Source organism: Protopterus annectens, chromosome 14.part0, assembly GCF_019279795.1.
Source record: "Protopterus annectens isolate FY-2018-M chromosome 14.part0, PAN1.0, whole genome shotgun sequence".
Taxonomy (NCBI): domain Eukaryota; kingdom Metazoa; phylum Chordata; order Ceratodontiformes; family Protopteridae; genus Protopterus; species Protopterus annectens.
The window spans coordinates 1081327055-1081350145 of record NC_056748.1 but is presented as its reverse complement, the minus strand read 5'-3'; the positions used below and the strand labels follow the sequence as shown (position 1 = coordinate 1081350145).

Sequence of the window (23091 nt, the reverse complement as noted above, 5' to 3'; positions counted from 1 at the left end):
CAAAGATAGAGTATCCCTCAGGCCTAATCCATCCTTTGTCCCTAAAGTTTGTTCCAGTTTTTGCCTGCAACAGTCATTAGAACTTCTAGTTTTCTTTCCAAAGTACTCAAACAAAGCAGAATACATCTTCCACACATTGGATGTTCACAGGCAATTGCATTTCTATTTAGACAGGACCCAACAAACAAGGAAAACAGATCAATTGTTTGTGTCCTTTTCGGATAATAAATTGGGCAAAGCCGTCACAAAGGTCACTATTGCCAAATGGATCAGGGACTGTATTAGTCAGGCTTATTCCTCTTCTAATAAAGAGCTTACAACCTCTGTCAAAGCTCACTCTACAAGAGCTATGGCTACTTCAATAGCATTCCATTCTAAGCTTGCCATTAGTGACATTTGTGCTGCGGCTACGTGGTCTTCCCCGCACACCTTCATTTCCCACTACAAATTGGATGTGGCATCTCGGGGGCGAGCTTCATTTGGTTCCACAGTGCTCAGGAGTGTTTTCCAGTGAGCCACCCAGGAATTAGGTGCTAGGGACGCTGTCCCATCAGTACAGAATGTAGGCGTGGTAGGATCGCATGACATCTTTTAGTTATGTACTTACCATAACTTTAGATGTTTGGGATCCATCTCGCCTACATTCCTAATAACCCACCCTCCTTCCCCCTACCTTGGAGATCAGAAGAGATCGGACGGTCCGAATTCTATTGTTTCATCTTGAAACATCTGGCAATGTTATAAAACAGTTATGTGTGTGTGCATGAATGCGGACAAACAAGATCTGGGGGATTAGTGGTGGTGCATCCTGGGATAGAGAATAGCTAAGCCAATAAGAGGCTTCGCTCTATAGCATAGCGTGCCGAGTTGGAGCCGAGGATCGGCTCCGAACCCATCAGTACAGAATGTAGGCGAGATGGATCCCAAACATCTAAAGTTATGGTAAGTACATAACTAAAAGTTGTATGAAATCAGTAGAGCCATGCACTGTAATTTAACAGTGCTGTATGAAATCGGTAGCACCATGCACTGTAATGTAGCAGTGTTGTATGAAATTAGTAGCACCATGCACTGTAATGTAAAAGTGTTGTATGAAATCAGTAGCACCATGCACTGTAATGTAACACTGTTGTTTGAAATCAGTAGCACCATGCACTGTAATGTAACACTGTTGCATGAAATCAGTAGCACCATGCATGTAATGTAACACTGTTGTAGGAAATCAGTAGCACCATGCACTGTAATGTAAAAGTGTTGCACGAAATCACTTGCAGCATGCACTGTAATGTAAAAGTGGTGCATGAAATCAGTAGCACCATGCACTGTAACACAGCAGTGGTGTATGAAATCAGTAGCACCATGCACTGTAGTATAGCAGTGTTGCATGAAATCAGTAGCACCATGCACTGTAACACAGCAGTGTTGCATGAAATCAGTAGCACCATGCACTGTAACCTAGCAGTGTTATGAAATCAGTAGCACCATGCACTGTAATGTAACACTGTTGTATGAAATCAGTAGGACCATGCACTGTAATGTAACACTGTTGCATGAAATCAGTAGCACCATGCACTGTAATGTAACACTGTTGCATGAAATCAGTAGCACCATGCACTGTAATGTAACACTGTTGCATGAAATCAGTAGCACCATGCACTGTAATGTAACACTGTTGTATGAAATCAGTCGCACCATGCACTGTAATATAGCAGTGTTGTATGAAATCAGTAGCACCATGCACTGTAATGTAACACTGTTGTATGAAATCAGTAGCACCATGCACTGTAATGTAAAACTGTTGTATGAAATCAGTAGTACCATGCACTGTAATTTAAAAGTGGTGCATGATTTCAGTAGCACCATGCACTGTAATGTAAAAGTGTTGCATGAAATCACTTGCAGCATGCACTGTAATGTAAAAGTGGTGCATGAAATCAGTAGCACCATGCACTGTAACACAGCAGTGTTGTATGAAATCAGTAACACCATGCACTGTAGTATAGCAGTGTTGTATGAAATCAGTAGCACCATGCACTGTAGTATAGCAGTGTTGTATGAAATCAGTAGCACCATGCACTGTAGTATAGCAGTGTTGCATGAAATCAGTTGCAGCAATAATTACTTTATTTAACTGACTCAGAAACATTCAAATAAAAATAGTGAAGAAAGAGAATTTATTAAACTTGGCTGTGGCTTTAAAAAAAGTCTTATTTTGAAATTACCTGAAAACCATGGTTCCTTCATTGCCTGTGTGAATTGTGGTTTTATAGGTTCATAGCCAATTACTAAGCTATCGGCCCAAGGGCCTACGTAAACGTAGCCAGCAAGGTTCCATAGCTTACGCCACCCAAGAAAGTTAGTTTTGGGTGTGATACAGGATTTGGTTCCCTTTCTTTTAACGGTGTGCTTGCAGTACTGAGGCTTCCTCAATGTGAAGATGCAGTGCAGCATGTTACTGCAGGTACAACCCCTCCAACAACAGCAAAATATTTGTAAACTTCTATATCCAGCAATGTTATTTACTTTGCAGCAATAAAATAATATATTTTTGTAACACACACACTATAATTTACTAGTACACCTTATAGCTAAATGTTAGCACGAGACTCGCTGCTTTTAAAATGTCACCTGTGTGTAAAAGTTGAGTGCTGCCATGTGATAAACCTAACTAAAATGTCACCTGTGTGCAAGAGTTGAGTGCTGCCATGTGACAAGCCTATCTAAAATGTCACCTGTGTGCAAGAGTTGAGTGCTGCCATGTGATAAGCCTAACTAAAATGTCACCTGTGTGCAAGAGTTGAGTGCTGCCATGTGATAAGCCTATCTAAAATGTCACCTGTGTGCAAGAGTTGAGTGCTGTCATGTGATAAGCCTAACTAAAATGTCACCTGTGTGCAAGAGTTGAGTGCTGCCATATGATAAACCTAACTAAAATGTCACCTGTGTGCAAGAGTTGAGTGCTGCCATGTGACAAGCCTATCTAAAATGTCACCTGTGTGCAAGAGTTGAGTGCTGCCATGTGATAAGCCTAACTAAAATGTCACCTGTGTGCAAGAGTTGAGTGCTGCCATGTGATAAGCCTATCTAAAATGTCACCTGTGTGCAAGAGTTGAGTGCTGTCATGTGATAAGCCTAACTAAAATGTCACCTGTGTGCAAGAGTTGAGTGCTGCCATATGATAAACCTAACTAAAATGTCACCTGTGTGCAAGAGTTGAGTGCTGCCACGTGATAAGCCTATCTAAAATGTCACCTGTGTGCAAGAGTTGAGTGCTGTCATGTGATAAGCCTAACTAAAATGTCACCTGTGTGCAAGAGTTGAGTGCTGCCATATGATAAACCTAACTAAAATGTCACCTGTGTGCAAGAGTTGAGTGCTGCCACGTGATAAGCCTAATTAAAATGTCACCTGTGTGCAAGAGTTGAGTGCTGTCATGTGATAAGCCTAAAATGTCACCTGTGTGCAAGAGTTGAGTGCTGCCATGTGATAAGCCTAATTAAAATGTCACCTGTGTGCAATAGTTGAGTGCTGCCATGTGATAAGCCTAACTAAAATGTCACCTGTGTGCAAGAGTTGAGTGCTGTCATGTGATAAACCTAACTAAAATGTCACCTGTGTGCAAGAGTTGAGCGCTGTCATGTGATAAACCTAACTAAAATGTCACCTGTATGCAAGAGTTGAGTGCTGTCATGTGAGCCTAAAATGTCACCTGTGTGCAAGAGTTGAGTGCTGTCATGCGATAAGGCTAACATTTGGTGCATTAGCTTGCTGTAGTCGATAGATTATTAGTATATTTCTGCACTTTATTGAATCGTACTGCTCTTTATATTTGGCATTCTCTGTATATCCTGAAAATGCTGCTTTTGTAATTTGTAAATTTGATTTTCAAATGTAATATTTTTAAGGTTCTGAGGACACAACAAATGACCTGATGCTTATAGCAGCTATGTATGGACTTTTATTTCATATATATGCTGACCAGAAGGACTGGGAAAGAGGACTAAAAGTTCTTGATGATGCTGTTCAAACCCTGCCGAGGACAAGGCACAGACTGTGAGTTCATATGTTTATTTATATTTATTTGCATATGATGCATAAACAAGTAACATTTGCTGGTGGACTCTTATTATTGTATCTGTTTGTATTATTTTATTTTATTCATTTGCTGAGTAATCCCATTGGACACTTTTCCCTTTTCACAAATGACTTGGGAAGACGGGTTAATGACTTCCTCAGCATACCTCTCAAGTGTACTTCATTATGAGGAACTTTCCACATTTTGAGTTTTATAAAGTGCATGTTCCACATTGTTTTATTTATTTGTTTATTTTAAATTTGTTGACCGGGATAGTCCGACTGGATACATGTCCATTTTCAGTGGAGGCCAGGGGAGAAAAGCTCCACACAAATACTTTGATATGTACAATACATTATAACAGACAGATGGTTTATAGAATACATCAGACACACTGTAAAAGCACATTTTATCAGTTATTTATACTATACATTGTAGGATAATAGATAGAAGATAGAATTATATAATTCATTAACACACTTAGCATGCAATATCCAATTGAGTTAGAGTCTTTGAGACACAGAGATGATGATAGGTTTAGTGCAAGGGCATAGCCAGTGTGATTTAAAATGTTTTCTGAGATATTCTTTGAATAGTGTATCTGAAGGTTCAAGAGTAAGGTCAGCAGGGAGTTGATTCCAGGTTTGGTTCAAGAGTAAGGTCAGCAGGGAGTTGATTCCAGGTTTGGTTCAAGAGTAAGGTCAGCAGGGAGTTAATTCCAAATTTGGTTCAAGAGTAAGGCCAGCAGGGAGTTTATTCCAGGTTTTACCAGTCGAACTGGCAAATAAGGCTTTGCAAGCTGAGTTGTTGGATTTGATTGGATAAATAGTCTATTGGATGAGCGGAGTTTACTGTGATTACTATATGGGCTGACAATATTTTTGAGTGCTGGTATATTGTCAGGGTGGTGGAGAGCTTTATGAGCTATTGTGAGCTGGGTAAATTGTAGTAGGGAAGGAAGTTCAAGCCACCCTAGGAGAGTTAGATTGTGACAGTGGTGAGTCCTATAGGCTGAACCAGTGGCAAATCTAGCTGTATGGTTGTAGCAGTGGGATACTTTGTTAATTTCAGTAATGCATAGCCCTGTGAGTAGGGGTAGGCATAAAGGAGAGTGGATAGAAGATGAGAGTGGGCAATGGCAGTTCTGGCAAGACGAGTGAGGAAGGGTTTAAGCTTGTAAAGGGATCCAAGTTTTTTGTTTATGGCTTTGATGGTTTGAGTGACATGTGCATCATATATAAGATTATTGTCTATTGTAACTCCCAGGAGTTTGGTTTGGGTTTCAGGGGAGATAATGTTCCCATTGTTAGATATTATGGTAATGGTTGGACTTACTAGTGGGCGTGAACAGGAGCAGCTTTGTTTTTTTAGGGTTTAATAACAGACGGCGATTAGTGAGCCAGTTTTCAACAGCATTGAATGTACTCTGGGTTAACGACAACAGATCAGCTTGTGAGGTGGCTGAGCAGATCAACATGGAGTCGTCTGCATACTGAATACATGTTGCCTTAGGAATAACGGTGTGGAGGTCATTAATAAACATGGAGAATAGAAGGGGCCCTAGTACTGAGCCCTGTGGGACTCCTAAGGAGATGGGGTAGACAGGATGATAGCTTTTCTTGCCATAGGACTGCCTGTTGGCATCCAGATAGGATTGAAACCAGTGGAGAAAGTGGTAGTCTAGGGAGAAGCCTTTCAGGGTCTAAATGAGTTTACTGATGGTTAACCATGTCAAAAGCCTTAGATAGATCTAGAAAGAGAGCAGAGGGGAGTAGATTGCTATTACAGTTGTGTTTAATGACATTAGAGAAGCAGAGAAGAGCTGTGGTGGTGCTGTGGAATGGTCTAAAACCATGTTGAGAAACAGCCAGCAGCTTGCCTTGTATTAGGTGGTTCATGAGTTTATGGATGCATTTTTCCATTATTTTAGCACATTACTCCATATTTAAAGTTTTTTTTTTTTTAAGTGACATCCATGGTAAATTATATTGAAACATATTAATTCTCAAAATAACTTTTTAAAAGTATAAAGTAACACATTTTACCTATGTGAAGTTGTTAGTAAGTTGCTAGCAGGTGTTCTACATTTTGCTCATTTATTCCACATTGTGAGAACAAGTATACCACATAGTAACAATGAATGGTTAAAAGCTATATTCTACAGAGTCAAATAGTAGTCAAATAGAGATTATATCAAAATCTGTACCTTTCACTATAGGAAGCTTCATATATTTGAATGCCGATTCATACGCTTAAGCAAGTAAGCAAGTTCATTTTCCCAAAAGCCTATAATTATTTTTGCTTGAAAGTATTTATATTAATTGACTGTACAACAGGATTCATAAAATATCAGTAATCTTTCTCTCTCTCTAGATATCGGACATCATAACCTAACTCATAGCTTCGCTATTTTTGACTTTCTATATGTCTTTTGTTTGTTTTTTTTTTGATCAGGTAATTAGGCTAACCTCAGAGGGTCATTTTCATTTTGTTTGCAAAGATTCAGTAAATCGTAACATATTACAATTAATTAATACCATTACTGAAGGAGTTACTGCACATCATCATGCCAAATGGCATCAGAAATACTGTGTCTAGGGATCTAAACCTCAACTGCAACATCAACAGAATGGTTTGGAGGGACAGGTATATCTTGCAGAGGATACTTCTACTGTGGAACAGGCTCCACATCAACATAAAACAAAGTTTGTCCATGGCCATATTCAAGCACAACTTAGATCCATGGATGGGAGACAAAAGATTTATCCTAGGACTGCCCTCTGTACTACTGATGAACAGAGGCAGCTCCTACATGCTTTATCCCATGCATGAGTTCAGATATGATCCCAGTTATTTTCATTGGGGATGATATATAATTATCATCCATTGGATGGGAAAGGCCAATTTATACCCAAGTGGGATAGGTTGTTTTGGGCGCAAATAGGGAAATGTGGCTGTGCTTAAAATGGCCAGCAGGGGCAACTAGCACAGTAGTTACCTATGAACCTATATCATTAAATATAATCAAGGACCAGAGGAAGTACATGTTGTGATGATGTCAGTCATGTAATACAACTACACCTTTAGAAAAGTGAGGGTTTTCTTAAGTCCACTTTTATTATGACAAAATAAAATCTAATTTTCATAGAAATTCATTCCAGAGTTTGACAGTATAGTTGGAAAATGTTATTTTACAGCTGTGAAGCCTGTGGTGGGAAAGAACGACAGAAGTGAGGAAACAGAGTAGAAACTATACTGTTGGAAGCACAAAATGAAAGGTTACCAATAACTGAAGTACAGAAATTATGATTTAGCAACTTTTTATTGCAGAGCATCTGAGAAAATGGTACTGAGTAGAGACAGGTAGCTAGTTAGTGGAATGCTAAACAAAGAAATAATAGAACAAAAAGTAAATGCATATAGGCAAACGAGATATTTTTAATGAGTAAATTTTATTTCAAGCACCTTAGCAATCATTCAAAGACTGAAAATAGAGGTCACCTAACAGTGATATTTTATGTATGAGACTGGTATCAACTCACAATAAAGTAAAACTAATTAAGCAATTCCATACATTAATGAAGCAAGTGCTGAATAAACCATTTAAAAGTCAAATCCTGGTTAAGACCTCTATAGGAACAACATCTGAAATTAAAAGTAAAATGCTCTTCTTTCTCTTGTGCTTCAGAAGTCTACCTCTGCTGAAACTGGTGGCAATAGATTATAAAACTGCAAATTTAAATAATTTATAATCTGCTTTATGATTAGTCCGAGCATAGTAAACAAGAGCATTTCACATTGTGTTCTTGTTTTTAATTTCATAAATATTTTACAGCTTGAATGTGGTTAATCTTTTGGTCTGATCAATATTACTGTACTGTAACTGCTGCTTGCAGCATATGTAACATTTTTTAGAGCTGCAGGTTTAGTGTCCTACACAGCTGTATGCAAGATTTTTGATATTTGGGTAAAAAACACATTTCATAAGCCACAGTGAAAATCCCCATGGGGCTCACGACATTCAAAATAGTGTCTGACCTTTTTTCTTTAAAACTAGCCACAAACACACAAATCAGGAAGATTTCTGCTTCATTTTAAAGTTATGCAAGATAGCAAAAAATATTACAAAGAGCAGGTTATTCTTTTAACACAGATCAACATGTCTTCAGGAAACAGACTGCATATTCCAGAAAGGTAGAGTATACAGAGTTACAAAAATGTGTACTTTACTTATTAAATTGTTACTGAAACCAAATTCAGTTTTGACCTAATAACTCTTCACAAGTCGTCTTATATGCTAGCCAGTATGCATTCCCTCCTCTGGAGGGTACATAACTCCCCAAAAGGAACCGCAGACTAAGTATGAAGGGAGACGACGACTTCCCATGTAAGTAGTTACCAGATACTACCCTCCTGTAAAGTTTACTTTGCATGTATTTGTTTTCGATACAGAGTTCCAAATTTAAATAATGATTAGTTCAGCTACGTAATCTGTAAGTGCAATCTCAAAGGTCCCCTTTATGCACTGTGTACATATTAGTGTACTGAAAATTTAAAACTGCTTTATTAAAAAAAAAGAAGAAGAAGAAATATAGCTCAATTAAAAAGAAAGATAAATAAGTGAATGCAAGTGATTCATAAGTGAAACGGTACCAGAAGTACAAAGTGTAGGGACCTAAGTTTTGTCTGACTTAAACATAATATTCTGGAAAGACAGATAGGTGTCCCAGAGACTGCCCCTCTTGAGGAACAGGTTTCCCGTCCATATGAAGTTGAGGTTGACTATTACCCACTTTAAGCACAACCTAGTTCTGTGGATGGGGAATAGGAAATGTACACCAGGCCTGGCATCCATGTCCCTTATGGGCAGAGGTAGCTTATAAATGCTTGGACGTTGATTTCCTGTTTGGATACCGGACATCATTATTCTTTTGGGAAAATTAGGCCAGACTTAGAAAGCCTCTGTAGGCAGTTAGCCTAGTAACAATCTATGAATCTATGAAGCAGAAGCCCACCCTGATACGGAATGCCAACATGTAAGTTAATTACATAAAGTTTAATCCAAAGGTAATTAATCCCAATGGCAAGCTGCATTTGTTGAGTTCTGAAGTGTGGGATTCTCTGTTTACATGCTGGAATTTTTGTTCCTCATAACTTTAAGAAGAGCAACATCTACAGCACACTTGGTGTGGGATACTTACAGAACAATTGCCTTTGCAGGTTGATAGTGTCCTCAAAAATGTCTGTATGTATTAAGTTTTTCTTAAAGTTTAGTCTCTTTAAAGTGCTTGTGCCTGTAGTTTGTTGAAGTACTGCCTAAAAACTGCTTTTTCATGCTAAAGATGTATAACGTACAACAGCATCCAACCACTACAACACACAAACACATCATCTGACGTGTGCTGTATCAGTCCCATACAACAGCACCAACCACAGCAACAGACAAACAAATCATCTGCTGTGTGCTGTATCAGTCCCATACAACAGCGCCAACTACTGCAACACACAAACACATCATCTGCCATGTGCTCTATCAGTCATATGCAACAGCACCAACTACTGCAACACACAAACACATCATCTGCCATGTGCTCTATCAGTCCCAATACAACAGCATCAACTACTGCTACACACAAACACATCATCTGCCATGTGGTCTATCAGTCCCATACAACAGCACCAACCACTGCAACACACAAACACATCATCTGCCATGTGCACTATCAGTCATATACAACAGCAACAACCACTGCAACGCACAAACACGTCATCTGCCATGTACTGCATCAGTCCCATACAACAACACCAACTACTGCAACACACAAACACATCATCTGCCATGTGCTCTATCAGTCCCATACAACAGAACCAACTACTGCAACACACAAACACATCATCTGCCATGTGCTCTATCAGTCATATACAACAGCACCAACCACTGCAACACACAAACATATCATCTGCCATGTACTGCATCAGTCCCATACAACAGCACCAACTACTGCAACACACAAACACATCATCTGCCATGTGGTCTATCAGTCCAATACAACAGCACCAACCACTGCAACACACAAACACATCATCTGCCATGTGCTCTATCAGTCATATACAACAGCACCAACCACTGCAACACACAAACATGCCTGCCATGTACTGCATCAGTCTCATACAACAGCACCAACTACTGCAAAACACAAACAAATAATCTGCCATGTGTTCTATCAGTCCCATACAACAGAACCAACTACTGCAACACACAAACACATCATCTGCCATGTGTTCTATCAGTCCCATGCAACAGCATCCAACCACTGCAACACATAAACACATCATCTGCCATGTGCTCTATCAGTCCCATACAACATCACCAACTACTGCACACACAAACACATCATCTGTCATGTGCTCTATCAGTCCAATACAACAGCACCAACTACTGCAACACACAAACACATCATCTGCCATGTGGTCTATCAGTCCCATACAACAGCACCAACTACTGCAACACACACACACATCATCCGCCATTTGCTGTATCAGTCATATACAACAGCACCAACCACTGCAACACACAAACATGTCATCTGCCATGTACTGCACCAGTCCCATACAAAAGCACCAACTACTGCAACACACAAACACATCATCTTCCATGTGTTCTATCAGTCCCATACAACAGCACCAAATACTGCAACACACAAACATACCATCTGCCATGTGCTCTATCAGTCCCATACAACAGCACCAACTACTGCAACACACAAACACATCATCTGCCATGTGCTCTATCCGTCCCATACAACAGCACCAACTACTGCAACACATAAACACATCATCTGCCGTGTACTCTATCATTCCCATACAACAGCACCAACTACTGCAACACACAAACACATCATCTGCCATGTGCTCTATCATTCCCATACAACAGCACCAACTACTGCAACACACAAACACATCATCTGCCATGTGTTTTATCAGTCCCATACAACAGCACCAACTACTGCAACACACAGACACATCATCTGCCATGCATCTGCCATGTACTCTTATCAGTCATATACAACAGCACCAACTACTGCAACACACAAACACATCATTTGCCATGTACTGTATCAGTCCCAATACAACAGCATCAACTACTGCTACACACAAACACATCATCTGCCATGTGCTCTATCAGTCATATACAACAGCAACAACCACTGCAATGCACAAACACGTCATCTGCCATGTACTGCATCAGTCCCATACAACACCACCAACTACTGCAACACACAAACACATCATCTGCCATGTGTTCTATCAGTCCCATACAACACCATCCAACCACTGCAACTGATAAACACATCATCTGCCATGTGCTCTATCAGTCCAATACAACAGCACCAACTACTGCAACACACAAACACATCATCTGCCGTGTGTTCTATCAGTCCCATACAACAGCACCAACTACTGCAACACACAAACACATCATCTGCCATGTGTTCTATCAGTCCCATACAACAGCATCCAACCACTGCAACACATAAACACATCATCTGCCATGTGCTCTCTCAGTCCCATACAACAGCACCAACCACTGCAACACATAAACACATCATCTGCCATGTGCTCTCTCAGTCCCATACAACAGCACCAACTACTGCAACACACAGACACATCATCTGCCATGTGGTCCATCAGTCCCATACAACAGCACCAACCACTGCAACACACAGACACATCATCTGCCATGTGCTCTATCAGTCATATACAACAGCACCAACCACAGCAACACACAAACACATCATCTGCCCTGTGTTCTATCAGTCCCATACAACAGCGCAAACTACTGCAACACACAAACACATCATCTGCAATGTGTTCTATCAGTCCCATACAGCAGCATCCAAACACTGCAACACATAAACACATCATCTGCCATGTGCTCTATCATTCCCATACAACAGCACCAACTACTGCAACACACAAACGCATCATCTGCCATGTGCTCTATCATTCCCATACAACAGCACCAACTACTGCAACACACAAACACATCATCTGCCAAGTACTCTATCGGTCCCGTACAACAGCACCAACTACTGCAACACACAAACACATCATCTGCCATGTGCTCTATCAGTCCCTTACAACAGCACCAACTACTGCAACACACAAACACATCATCTGCCATGTGGTCCATCAGTCCCATACAACAGCACCAACCACTGCAACACACAAACACATCATCTGCCATGTGCTCCATCAGTCATGTACGACACCACCAACCACTGCAACACGCAACACGTCATCTGCCATGTACTGCATCAGTCCCATACAACAGCACCAACTACTGCAACGCACAAATACATCATCTGCCATGTGTTTTATCAGTCCCATACAACAGCACCAACTACTGCAACACACAAACACATCATCTGCCATGTGCTCTATCAGTCCCATACAACAGCACCAACTACTGCAACACACAAACACACCATCTGCCATGTGCTCTATCAGTCCCATACAACAGCACCAGCTACTGCAACACACAAACACATCATCTGCCAAGTACTCTGTCAGTCCCATACAACAGCACCAACTACTGCAGCACACAAACACATCATCTGCCGTGTACTCTATCAGTCCCATATAACAGCACCAACTACTGCAACACACAAACACATCATCTGCCATGTGCTCTATCATTCCCATACAACAGCACCAACTACTGCAACACAAAAACACATCATCTGCCATGTGCTCTATCAGTCCCATACAACAGCACCAACTACTGCAACACACAAACACATCAATTGCCATGTGCTCTATCAGTCCGATGCAACAGCACCAACTACGGCAACACACAAACACATCATCTGCCATGTGGTCCATCAGTCCCATACAACAGCACCAACTACTGCAACACACAAACACATAATCTGCCATGTGCTCTATCAGTCATATACAACAGCACCAACCACTGCAACACACAAACACATCATCTGCCATGTGTTCTATCAGTGCCATACAACAGCGCAAACTACTGCAACACACAAACACATCATCTGCAATGTGTTCTATCAGTCCCATACAGCAGCATCCAAACACTGCAACACATAAACACATCATCTGCCATGTGCTCTATCAGTCCCATACAACAGCACCAACTACTGCAACACATAAACAAATCATCTGCCATGTACTCTATCATTCCCATACAACAGCACCAACTACTGCAACACACAAACGCATCATCTGCCATGTGCTCTATCATTCCCATACAACAGCACCAACTGCTGCAACACACAAACACATCATCTGCCATGTGGTCTATCAGTCCCATACAACAGCACCAACCACTGCAACACACAAACACATCATCTGCCATGTGCTCTATCAGTCATATACAACAGCACCAACCACTGCAATGCACAAACACATCATCTGCCATGTGTTCTGTCAGTCCCATACAACAGCACCATCTACTGCAACACACAAACACATCATCTGCCATGTGTTCTATCAGTCCCATACAACAGCATCAAACCACTGCAACACACAAACACATCATCTGCCATGTGTACTATCAGTCCCATACAACAGCATTCAACCACTGCAACACATACATCATCTGCCATGTGCTCTATCAGTCCCATACAACAGCACCAACTACTGCAACACATAAACACATCATCTGCCGTGTGCTGCATCAGTCCCATACAACAGCACCAACTACTGCAACACATAGACACATCATCTGCCGTATGCTCTATCAGTCCCATACAACAGCACCAACTACTGCAACACACAGACGCATCACCTGCCATGTGCTGTATCAGTCCCTTACAACAGCACCAACTACTGCAACACACAAACACATCATCTGCCGTGTACTGTATCAGTGCCATACAACAGAACCAACCACTGCAACACACAAACACATCATCTACCGTGTGCTGTATCAGTCCCATACAGTAGCACCGACCACTGCAACACACAAACCCATCTGCCATGTGCTCCATCAGTCCCATACAACGCCAACCACTGCAACACACAAACACATCATCTGCCATGTGTTATATCAGTCTCATACAACAGCACCAACTACTGAAACACACAAACACATCATCTGCCGTATGTTCCATCAGTCCCATACAACAGCACCAACTACTGCAACACACAAACACATCATCTGCCATGTGTTCTGTCAGTTTCGTACAACAGCACCAACTACTGAAACACACAAACACATAATCTGCCATATGTTCTATCAGTCCCATACAACAGCACCAACTACTGCAACACACAAACACATCATCTGCCATGTGTTCTATCAGTCATATACAACAGCACCAACCACGGCCACCCACAAACACATTTGCCATGTGCACCATCAGTCCCATACAACGCCAACCACTGCAACACCCAAGCACATCATCTGCCATGTGCTCCATCAATCCCATACAACAGCACCAAATGCTACAACACACAAACACATCATCTGCCATGTGCTCTATCAGTCATATACAACAGAACCAACTACTGCAACACACAAACACATCATCTGCCATGTGCTCTATCAGTCATATACAACAGCACCAACCACTGCAACACACAAACACATCTGCCATGTGCTCCATCAGTCCCATACAATGCCAACCATTGCAACACCCAAACACATCTGCCATGTGCTCCATCAGTCCCATACAACAGCACCAACCACTGCAACACACAAACACATCATCTGCCATGTGCTCCAACAGTCCCATACAACAGCACCAACCACTGCAACACACAAACACATCATCTGCCCTGTACTGCGTCAGTCCCATACAACAGCAACAAACTCTGCAACACACAAACACATCTGCCATGTGCTCCATCAGTCCCATGCAACAGCACCAACTACTGCACCACACAAACACATTATCTTCCATGTGCTCCAGTCCCATACAACAGCATCAACCACTGCAACACACAAAACATGTATGCCATGTGTTCTATCAGTCCCAAACTGCAGCACATAAACACATCATCTGCCATGTGCTCCGTCAGTCCCATACAACAGCACCAACCACTGCAACACACAAAACACATATGCCATGTGTTCTATCAGTCCCTACAACAGCACCAACCACTGCTACACCCAGACACATCATCTGCCATATGCTCCATCAGTTCCATACAACAGCACCAACCACTGCAGCACCCAAACACATCATCTGCCATGTGCTCCATCAGTCCCATACAGCAGCACCAACCACCACAACACACAAACACATCATCTGCCATGTGCTCCATCAAGTCCCATACAACAGCACCAACCACTGCAACACAAGAACCCATCATCTGCCATGTGCTCCATCAGTCCTTTTCAGTAACTTTATATAATCATCTGTGTTCTTAGAGAGCAGCTATTCCAACCCACAGTGTTCATGAATTGCTACCCCACTGCTGTCTCGCATGGCCATCATCATAACATTCTCCCCTTCCTTCCAACCTGCTGTTATCTACATCCTCCTCCTTTATGCAAGACACTGACAGCTACTCACCATCAATTTCTTTGTTTCAAACTCATGACCAAAAGCCAGATACAAATGTTTTTCCACAACCACATCCAACCTTCCCCCATACCTCACTGCGGGGACATTCATCCTAATCCTGGTCAAGGAAACAGCTGAACATACTCATGTTCCAAACTACATTGTAAAATTCCAGTAAAAAATTATTAATATTTCAAAAAGTATGCACAGTAAACTCGCAGACCTACATGCATAGATTTTTGATCACTCTGCAGACATCCTCTCCATTACTAAAACTTTGTTAAAAACAGAAACCACGGATGAGGAAGCACTTCCTCCTGGCTGCAGTATACAACATACTCTGAAAGGAAAGGTAAAACATGAGGTGGGATAACCATTTTTTATGCTACTACACTTCAGATTATTCCCTGTGACCACACTAGTCCTCAGATCAGTAATGGTGAGCTAATTATCTCATTCCTCAAACTTAACCATAAAAGACTTCCAAGATGGCTGCACATTAAGTGACAGCTTAATTTTAGCTCTCCCAGTGTGAAAAAAGAAACTCAGAAGAGAGAGTCAGTGGACTCATTTTGGGGGTAAATTTCAGTAACTGGCTAACAAGTGTACTGCCTTAATGACAGCAAGAAATAAATTTAGAGAACCTGAAAGAAAATCAGCCACAAAAGGTGAGTAAAAAAAACTCTGACTGGGAAGAATTCTGCAGTTGTTCATCAAAAAGCAGTACAAGCTCCAGCTTTGGTACAAGATGCGACTTCCAGTAACCTAGAGGAAACAATAAATCAAATGTACTCAGAGCTGATTAAAATAAATTAAATACTGATGGAGTATATCAACTCAAATAAAAGGCTAAAGAAAATGGAAGAAGCTTTAAACAGATATTCAGATGAGGTGATAAAATCGCAAACATAGGAGGTTGAAATTAAGAAAAGGCTGGTTAAATATAAGACTGCTCAAGAAGAGATGTTTCAAAAAGTAATAGAATTAGAGGACAGAGCTTACAGGGAAAATATGAGATTTTCTGCTGAACAAGAGAAACTGGAAAGAACAGATTGTTTTAATTTTATGAAAGCACAAATAAGCAACTGAAATGGTATTATATAGCAGAAGTTGTTAACTGAACAATCACATCATGTATATGCTCCAAACCTGGCCTTGAGTAAGCAAGCTAGACCTGTAATAAATAGTAAAGATGTAGTCCTACTAGCAGAAGGAGTTGATTCTGACCAAACTGTGGAAGAAGGACAAAGTACTAAAAGTGGGAGACAGCAGAGGTTTTTTTGGAGAATGACTACGTATTGCACACCAGACAGAAGAGGTGTAAAATTATTCCACTAATCATGGAATGTCAAGAAGCAGGCATGAGATTCAAACTGCTGTTTGCAGCTGTCTTCAGAATATTCTTTCCTGGAAGGACAAAATCATTTTTTGATTCAGAAAATACAAAGGAGGAAATACAAACGTTTGTCCAGCAAAAAGTGAGTTGTGAAACAGAAGGAGATTCTTCTTTTTGTTGTTTGGGTAATAAAGACCACAGATAAACTGTGCACCTGAAACCTTTTCCAGTGCTCCAACAGAAAATGCTTGAGAGACAGAAAGAAGCACAAGAGTTGACTAGAAGAACTGAGAGTATTTTGGAAAGGAAGCAGAGACTAGATTTGGGAGATGGAGATAAACAGGAATAAAACCAGTAACTCAGAAATTGACAAATAAATGTGGGATTATAAAGCATTAATTATATTTGTGAAACATGACAGAACAAGAAAACCTTAAAATATTGGACTTTTTGTTAAACTTGGAGGAGACTCTAAAGCAGATGACGTACTTTATGTCATTAAGGTTTGGAGAAACACTTAGGAGAGGGGAAGGTGAAGGAAAGAGTGAACTGAAGGTAAAATTAACTTTTGTTCTCATGAGAGGTATTTGTGTAGTGCATGATATCTGCATGATATAAATTAAAGTTTTCTCAGTTATTTTCCAAGTGTAATGGGGAATACTAAAGTAAACAGGTGCCCCTGTTTTTTTTTCCTTTTTTTCTGTTTCTCCTTGTTCAGTTTTCAGAAATATAGGCACTGCAGTGTGACAAAAAAGAAAAGTCTGTTCAAAAGACAAGAAAAATGCTATACTTTTTCTTATCCTTGCTTAGGGAGATGGCTGGATTACAGCTATTGGCTTTATGTAGTAGCAAGCTTTAAGAGAAAGCAAAAAGAGCATTGAATATAATAAACTCATCTCTAGTAAATACTTGTAGAATCACCCCTCTTTTTGTTTTCTCATGTCTTCATGGAAACGATCTGATAAAGGGTAATAAAAACAAAAAATATATATTTTAATGTATTTCTTTCAATGGCTAGAAGATGTTTTATGAAAGTAGTCAAGTGTTTTGTCATTCTGGAAGAGCAGTAAAGATGAGACAAAACCAGACAACACTTAGTAGAATCATAGGCTGTGCCATACATCTTGGGTTAACCTAAAAGGAAGGTTATCCACACTAAGTCTATAATTTTGGCTGTCAGTTTGGGACAATAATTCCATTTAGAAAGGTAAAACTTCAATATTTGAAGATGTACATAGGTTTGTGTGTTAATATTAAGTTAATATGCTTTGGGGTGTATTTTTTAGGGCGTTCAATGAAACAAAAATGTTTTGTAAGATGTGACACATGCACAAATGGATATGACGAATAAAAGGTCAACCTGCCAAACATTAGTGTGCTCATGTAACACAAAAGTGGCATCTAGATACTTAACAAAAAAGTGTTACAAATAAAGGTGGGAATAATAATTTTTTAACGTAATGAGCATTTCAGGATTATCTTTAAATGTTAATGGTCTCACAGGTGTATACAAAAAAGAAAATGTAGTGAGCTATATTAAAAATGTAGAGTGAAAATAGTTGTGCTACAGGAGACACAATTGGAAACAACTCATGTGGTTTTGATAAAGAAAGGTCTTCAGAAAGTTATTCAGTGGAATAACTGGGATATAGGAAAAGAGGAGCACTTATGTTAATTGCAAGAGGATCTCCGGTAGTGATAGAAGAAGATAAAAAAGATAATAATGGTAGTTTTGTAGCACTAAGGGCCTACTAGCAAGGGAGAAGGAGGATTACACTGGCATGTATTTATATTCAAGCTAAAACTACTATAATGGAGCTTAAGAAAATTCTGGGAGAAATAATCAGTTTTAATAGGTGGCAACTGAAATTTGATTTGCGGCAGATATGATGTGTCTGGGGTCCCAGAAAGGAAAATCTAACAAAGGAGGTTATATTTTTGAAGAAATGTATGAAAATATTTGGAATGGAAGATGTGAGTTCAGTAGTTGTAGTTTGGAAAGAATTTACATATTATTCAACAAAATGCAAAAAGTGGCCTAGGCTAGACAGCACTTCTATTTCACAGGAAAAAGTGTTTAATTGAAAGTTTTGATACATATCCAATAACTATTTCAGATTACTTACCAATAATAAAATAAAAATGAGATAGTGGCATTTTCCTACCTTCTTCTTTCTTCTTTTTTTTCTCCTCCTTTTGGCTTTTCCCATCAGAGTTTGCCACAGAGGAACGACGGTCCACAGAATGATTGGCAGTGGAGCTTGAGGGCATCAAGTTGCCAGCCTGGTGTCCCAACCTTCCACAGAAGGCACACACATGCACACACTCACACCTATGGACAATTTAGAGTGTCCAATCCACCTGCAGCATGTGTTTGGGATGTGGGAAGAAACTGGAGTACTCGGAGGAAACCCACGTGACCACAGGGAGGACATGCAGATTCTGCACGGAAGGCACCCCAGCTGAGGATTAAACCAGAGAACCTCTTGCTGCGAGGCGGCAGCACTAACCACTGCACCACTTTGGCCGCCCCTCTGGTACTTTCCCTCCTATCTGTTGAAAAGAGAGGAATTTAAGGAATGGGTAGTGGAAATTATTAAGGAGTTATTAGAGATGACAGAAATTTCTTCTGAAATTATAGCTAGGGAGTGGGATAAAATTAAAGTGGAGTTTAAAAATCGGGGGAAATAAATGATAGAGAGATAGTTAAAAAGCAACAAGAAGTATTTAAAGGGACTGACAGATGTTAAAGTATTGCAGAATGGGGGAGTCTCACAGAACAAGAGGAGGAACAATTGCAGAGTGCTAAGCAGAAAGTAAATGATTACCTCAATAATATGCATGAGTTTAGAAAGACTGCAGTTAAGCAACTGTTTTTTTATAATAATGCCATAGCAGAAAAACTTTTAGTGCAATGATTTAGGCAACAGAAAGTAGAAAGGATTGTCACCAATCTTAGTGAGCCTGTAACAAGAATATAACAAGAGATCCTGTAGAAGTACTAAAGATATTTTGGAGGTTTTATGAAAGTCTCTATAAAGCAGAGAAATATGGAGATAAAAAAAATGTACAAATGGAAATGTGTATAGAAAATTAAATATGCCAAGGTTAGAGGTAGATGAGGCTTGATTACTAACAGGATAGGAGGAGATGAGATAAAAATAGTGATGTATAACCATTCAGCAGGAAGGTCCCCATAAATGGATGGTATACCTGTGGAAGTCTGGAAGCTAGGCGGGAAAAAAACTGATAAAGATTTGGAAGGTTTGGTTTACCAGTATTTTAAGAGGAACAGAAGCACCAGCTTCCTGGAAGAAAGCGGTGGTGGCTGTAATACCCAAAGAGAGTAAAGACCTATCAGATCCAGCTTCATGCAGGCCCATTTCAGTCCTAAACTATGATAATAAAGTGTTATGTCTATAATGGCTAAAAGAATTGCAAACGTGATGCCAGAATTGACAGATATGGATCAATGTGGTTTTGTGAAGGAGAAGCAAATATTTGACAACTTTAACAGAACATTGATGATCTAGAGGGAAGCTGAATGTAAGAAAATACCACTGCTGTTGGTGGGTCTTGATGCAGAGAAAGCACTTGACAGAGTAAGCTGTGATGGTATGAGCAAGGCAGTGGAAGCATTTGTATTCCCTAATAAAATTATAAGGTTGATTAGGAGGATATATGAGGGACAGCAGGCAAAAATTAAAGTGGATGGGTTCTCCTCTGATAATTTCTGTTTGAGCAGAGGAACCATACAGGGATGTCCATTTTCCCCTTTGTTAATTACACTACATTTAGAACCACAGTGAAAGAAAATAAAACACTCAGACATTCGAGGATGTAGTTAGTATGGTGGTCAAGAAAAGCTGGCTCTATTTGCAGATGATATTATTTTATACCTGATAAAACCAGAAAAGGACATTTCAGTGTTGTGGAATGTTTTGAGGCAGTTTCAGATTTTTCAGGATAAAAGAATTAATGAAGCTAAACAGAGGCAGTACCTGTAAATTACGTACCCATGCACTAATTGGTTCAGCAATATCTGTGTGGGAACATGATAAAATGAAGTTCTTAGGAGGATGGATTTAAAGGGATTCTGGTGTGGCAGCTAGGAATATGTGGGAAGAGACTAAACAAAAGATAATAAAAAAAATGTGAAATTGGAAGTGCTGTTATATGGATATAGATAGCAAGATGCGATGCAGTCAGTTAAAATGTTTTTAGTCCCTTTAATTTTATACACAGGTCAGGCGTATTTTTATCAGCTAGAGGAGAAGTTGTGGATAGCAATTAATAAAGAGCTGAAGGATTTTATCTGGGAGGAGATGACGGCGAGAGTCAAGCGATTCTTCCAATTGAACAAGGCAGTTTGGGATTACCCGATTTAAAGGGGTTAAGGCTCCTATACATAGCACTAACAGAAACCTAAAATTCAAAGTGGAAAGGGATGATGATGAAACAGGGTGAAAGCTCAAGAAACAAGGAGAGAGTGGGATTGTGGATGCAGATGCAGATATATATATATTACAGTCTAGGTCTTCTCCTAATGCTGATTGAATTTGTGTACTTGTTCTGTTATTAAACATGTGTAACTTTTTCCTGTATATATAGCTCTTGTTATGTCTTCTGCTGTGTACTGTACTTTAACATATTGTTTGAAAATTCTCTGTATACTGTATTTTAACATATTGTTAAACATAAAAACAATATTTAACATATTGTTTAACATATTGTTCCACCTTGCACTGACGCATCCAACTACCTCTACTATTACTTCATCCCACCCAAAACAATCCCTCTCCTACTAAAAACTAATTTTCTCTCTAATATCCATTGTACTATACTCTCCAGTCTCAAATATACTATTACCCTCTGCATGCATAATATTTTCCTAACCTACTAATAGCTAGTAGCTATATATTTTGAAATGTTAAACCTACAATTGAGTTTATAACAAAAATATTCACTTTATGTAAATGTTGAAATTTCTGTCTTGAATTATGTCTTTTCATTTTTGTAACATTGTGACAAGCCAATTGCAAATATCATGGAGCTTATCTGTAAATGTTTAATTAGCTGTATGAACTATGTCCTTTTTTAACATGTGAAATATAACTTGCAATTATTGTAGAGCTTTTCTCCCCAGGCCTCCACTAAGTACGGGCTCTTCTTGGCCCAATGGACTTCTCCAGTTATCAAACTTAAATAAATAAACATTGTGCAAAATTTTACTTACTGTGGAGCTTTTCTCTCTGGGCCTCCACTGAAAATGGACCTGTGTCCAGTCAGACCACCCGGTTAACAAATGTAAAATAAATAAAATAAAAATAAGATTCTTAAGGAGAATAACAATAACCATGAGAATATTATATTCATAAAGTAGCAGAATGTATTCTAAGAACATTAAGCCAACACGAGAATGGAGCAAGGATATTCTGCCCGGTGTATATCTAAGCATCGAACACTGAAAAGTTCAAACACCAAAACCTTGAACTTGAACGTTCGAAGACTGACAATATCGAAGTTGCAGAACATTGAATTCTTTCCCAGGGAAAGAATTTGGTGGGCCGTTCCCATGGCTTCGCTATCTCCTCCACTGTGGTGTGATCTTGAAGTTGGTATATTTAAGAAGGGGATGTGGGGGGCACATTCCCCCACATTTGAAATAGTTTTTAGTGTTCATGTGTCTCACGTTTTGAACTGGAACAGCAATTTTTTTCCCAGGGAAAAAAATCGCTGTTCTCAGTCTTCGAGGTTTTCAGCTTTCGTGGTTTTGGGTTCGATGATGTAACATTTGAGGTTTTGACACTTTGATGTTATGATATAGACCATATTCTGCCAATAGGGATGACTGCAATTAGAGATACAGACAATAGACAAGAGGGGGCCAGAATTTATTTTACAAAACTGGTAAAAAAAACAAGGTACTGGAAGCAAATAATTTGAGAGGGAAAGATATTAGAATGGGAGGAGGCCAATAATTTATTTGGACTACAGGATAGAAATTGCTTTCCCTAGCAAGGATTGATATCAGAGTATAGGCAAAGAGAAATAAATAGGGGGACCCTAAGAGAAGGGCCAGCACTGGTATAGAGTTTTTAGTAGAATCTAGAACAGAAGCTGCTGTTAAAAATGGAATGATT

The 23091-nt window shown here is 39.8% G+C and overlaps 1 protein-coding gene across 1 annotated transcript in view; it reads left to right on the top strand.

Annotated features, from left to right (window-relative positions):
- The window catches only part of CFAP46 (cilia and flagella associated protein 46), a 3596153-nt gene that overhangs the window by 1621092 nt on the left and 1951970 nt on the right, over positions 1-23091 (top strand). Inside the window, exon 29 of the mRNA XM_044056880.1 lies at positions 3906-4053. Coding sequence (XP_043912815.1) covers positions 3906-4053 — 148 coding nt within the window. The remainder of the gene's footprint in view (positions 1-3905; positions 4054-23091) is intronic.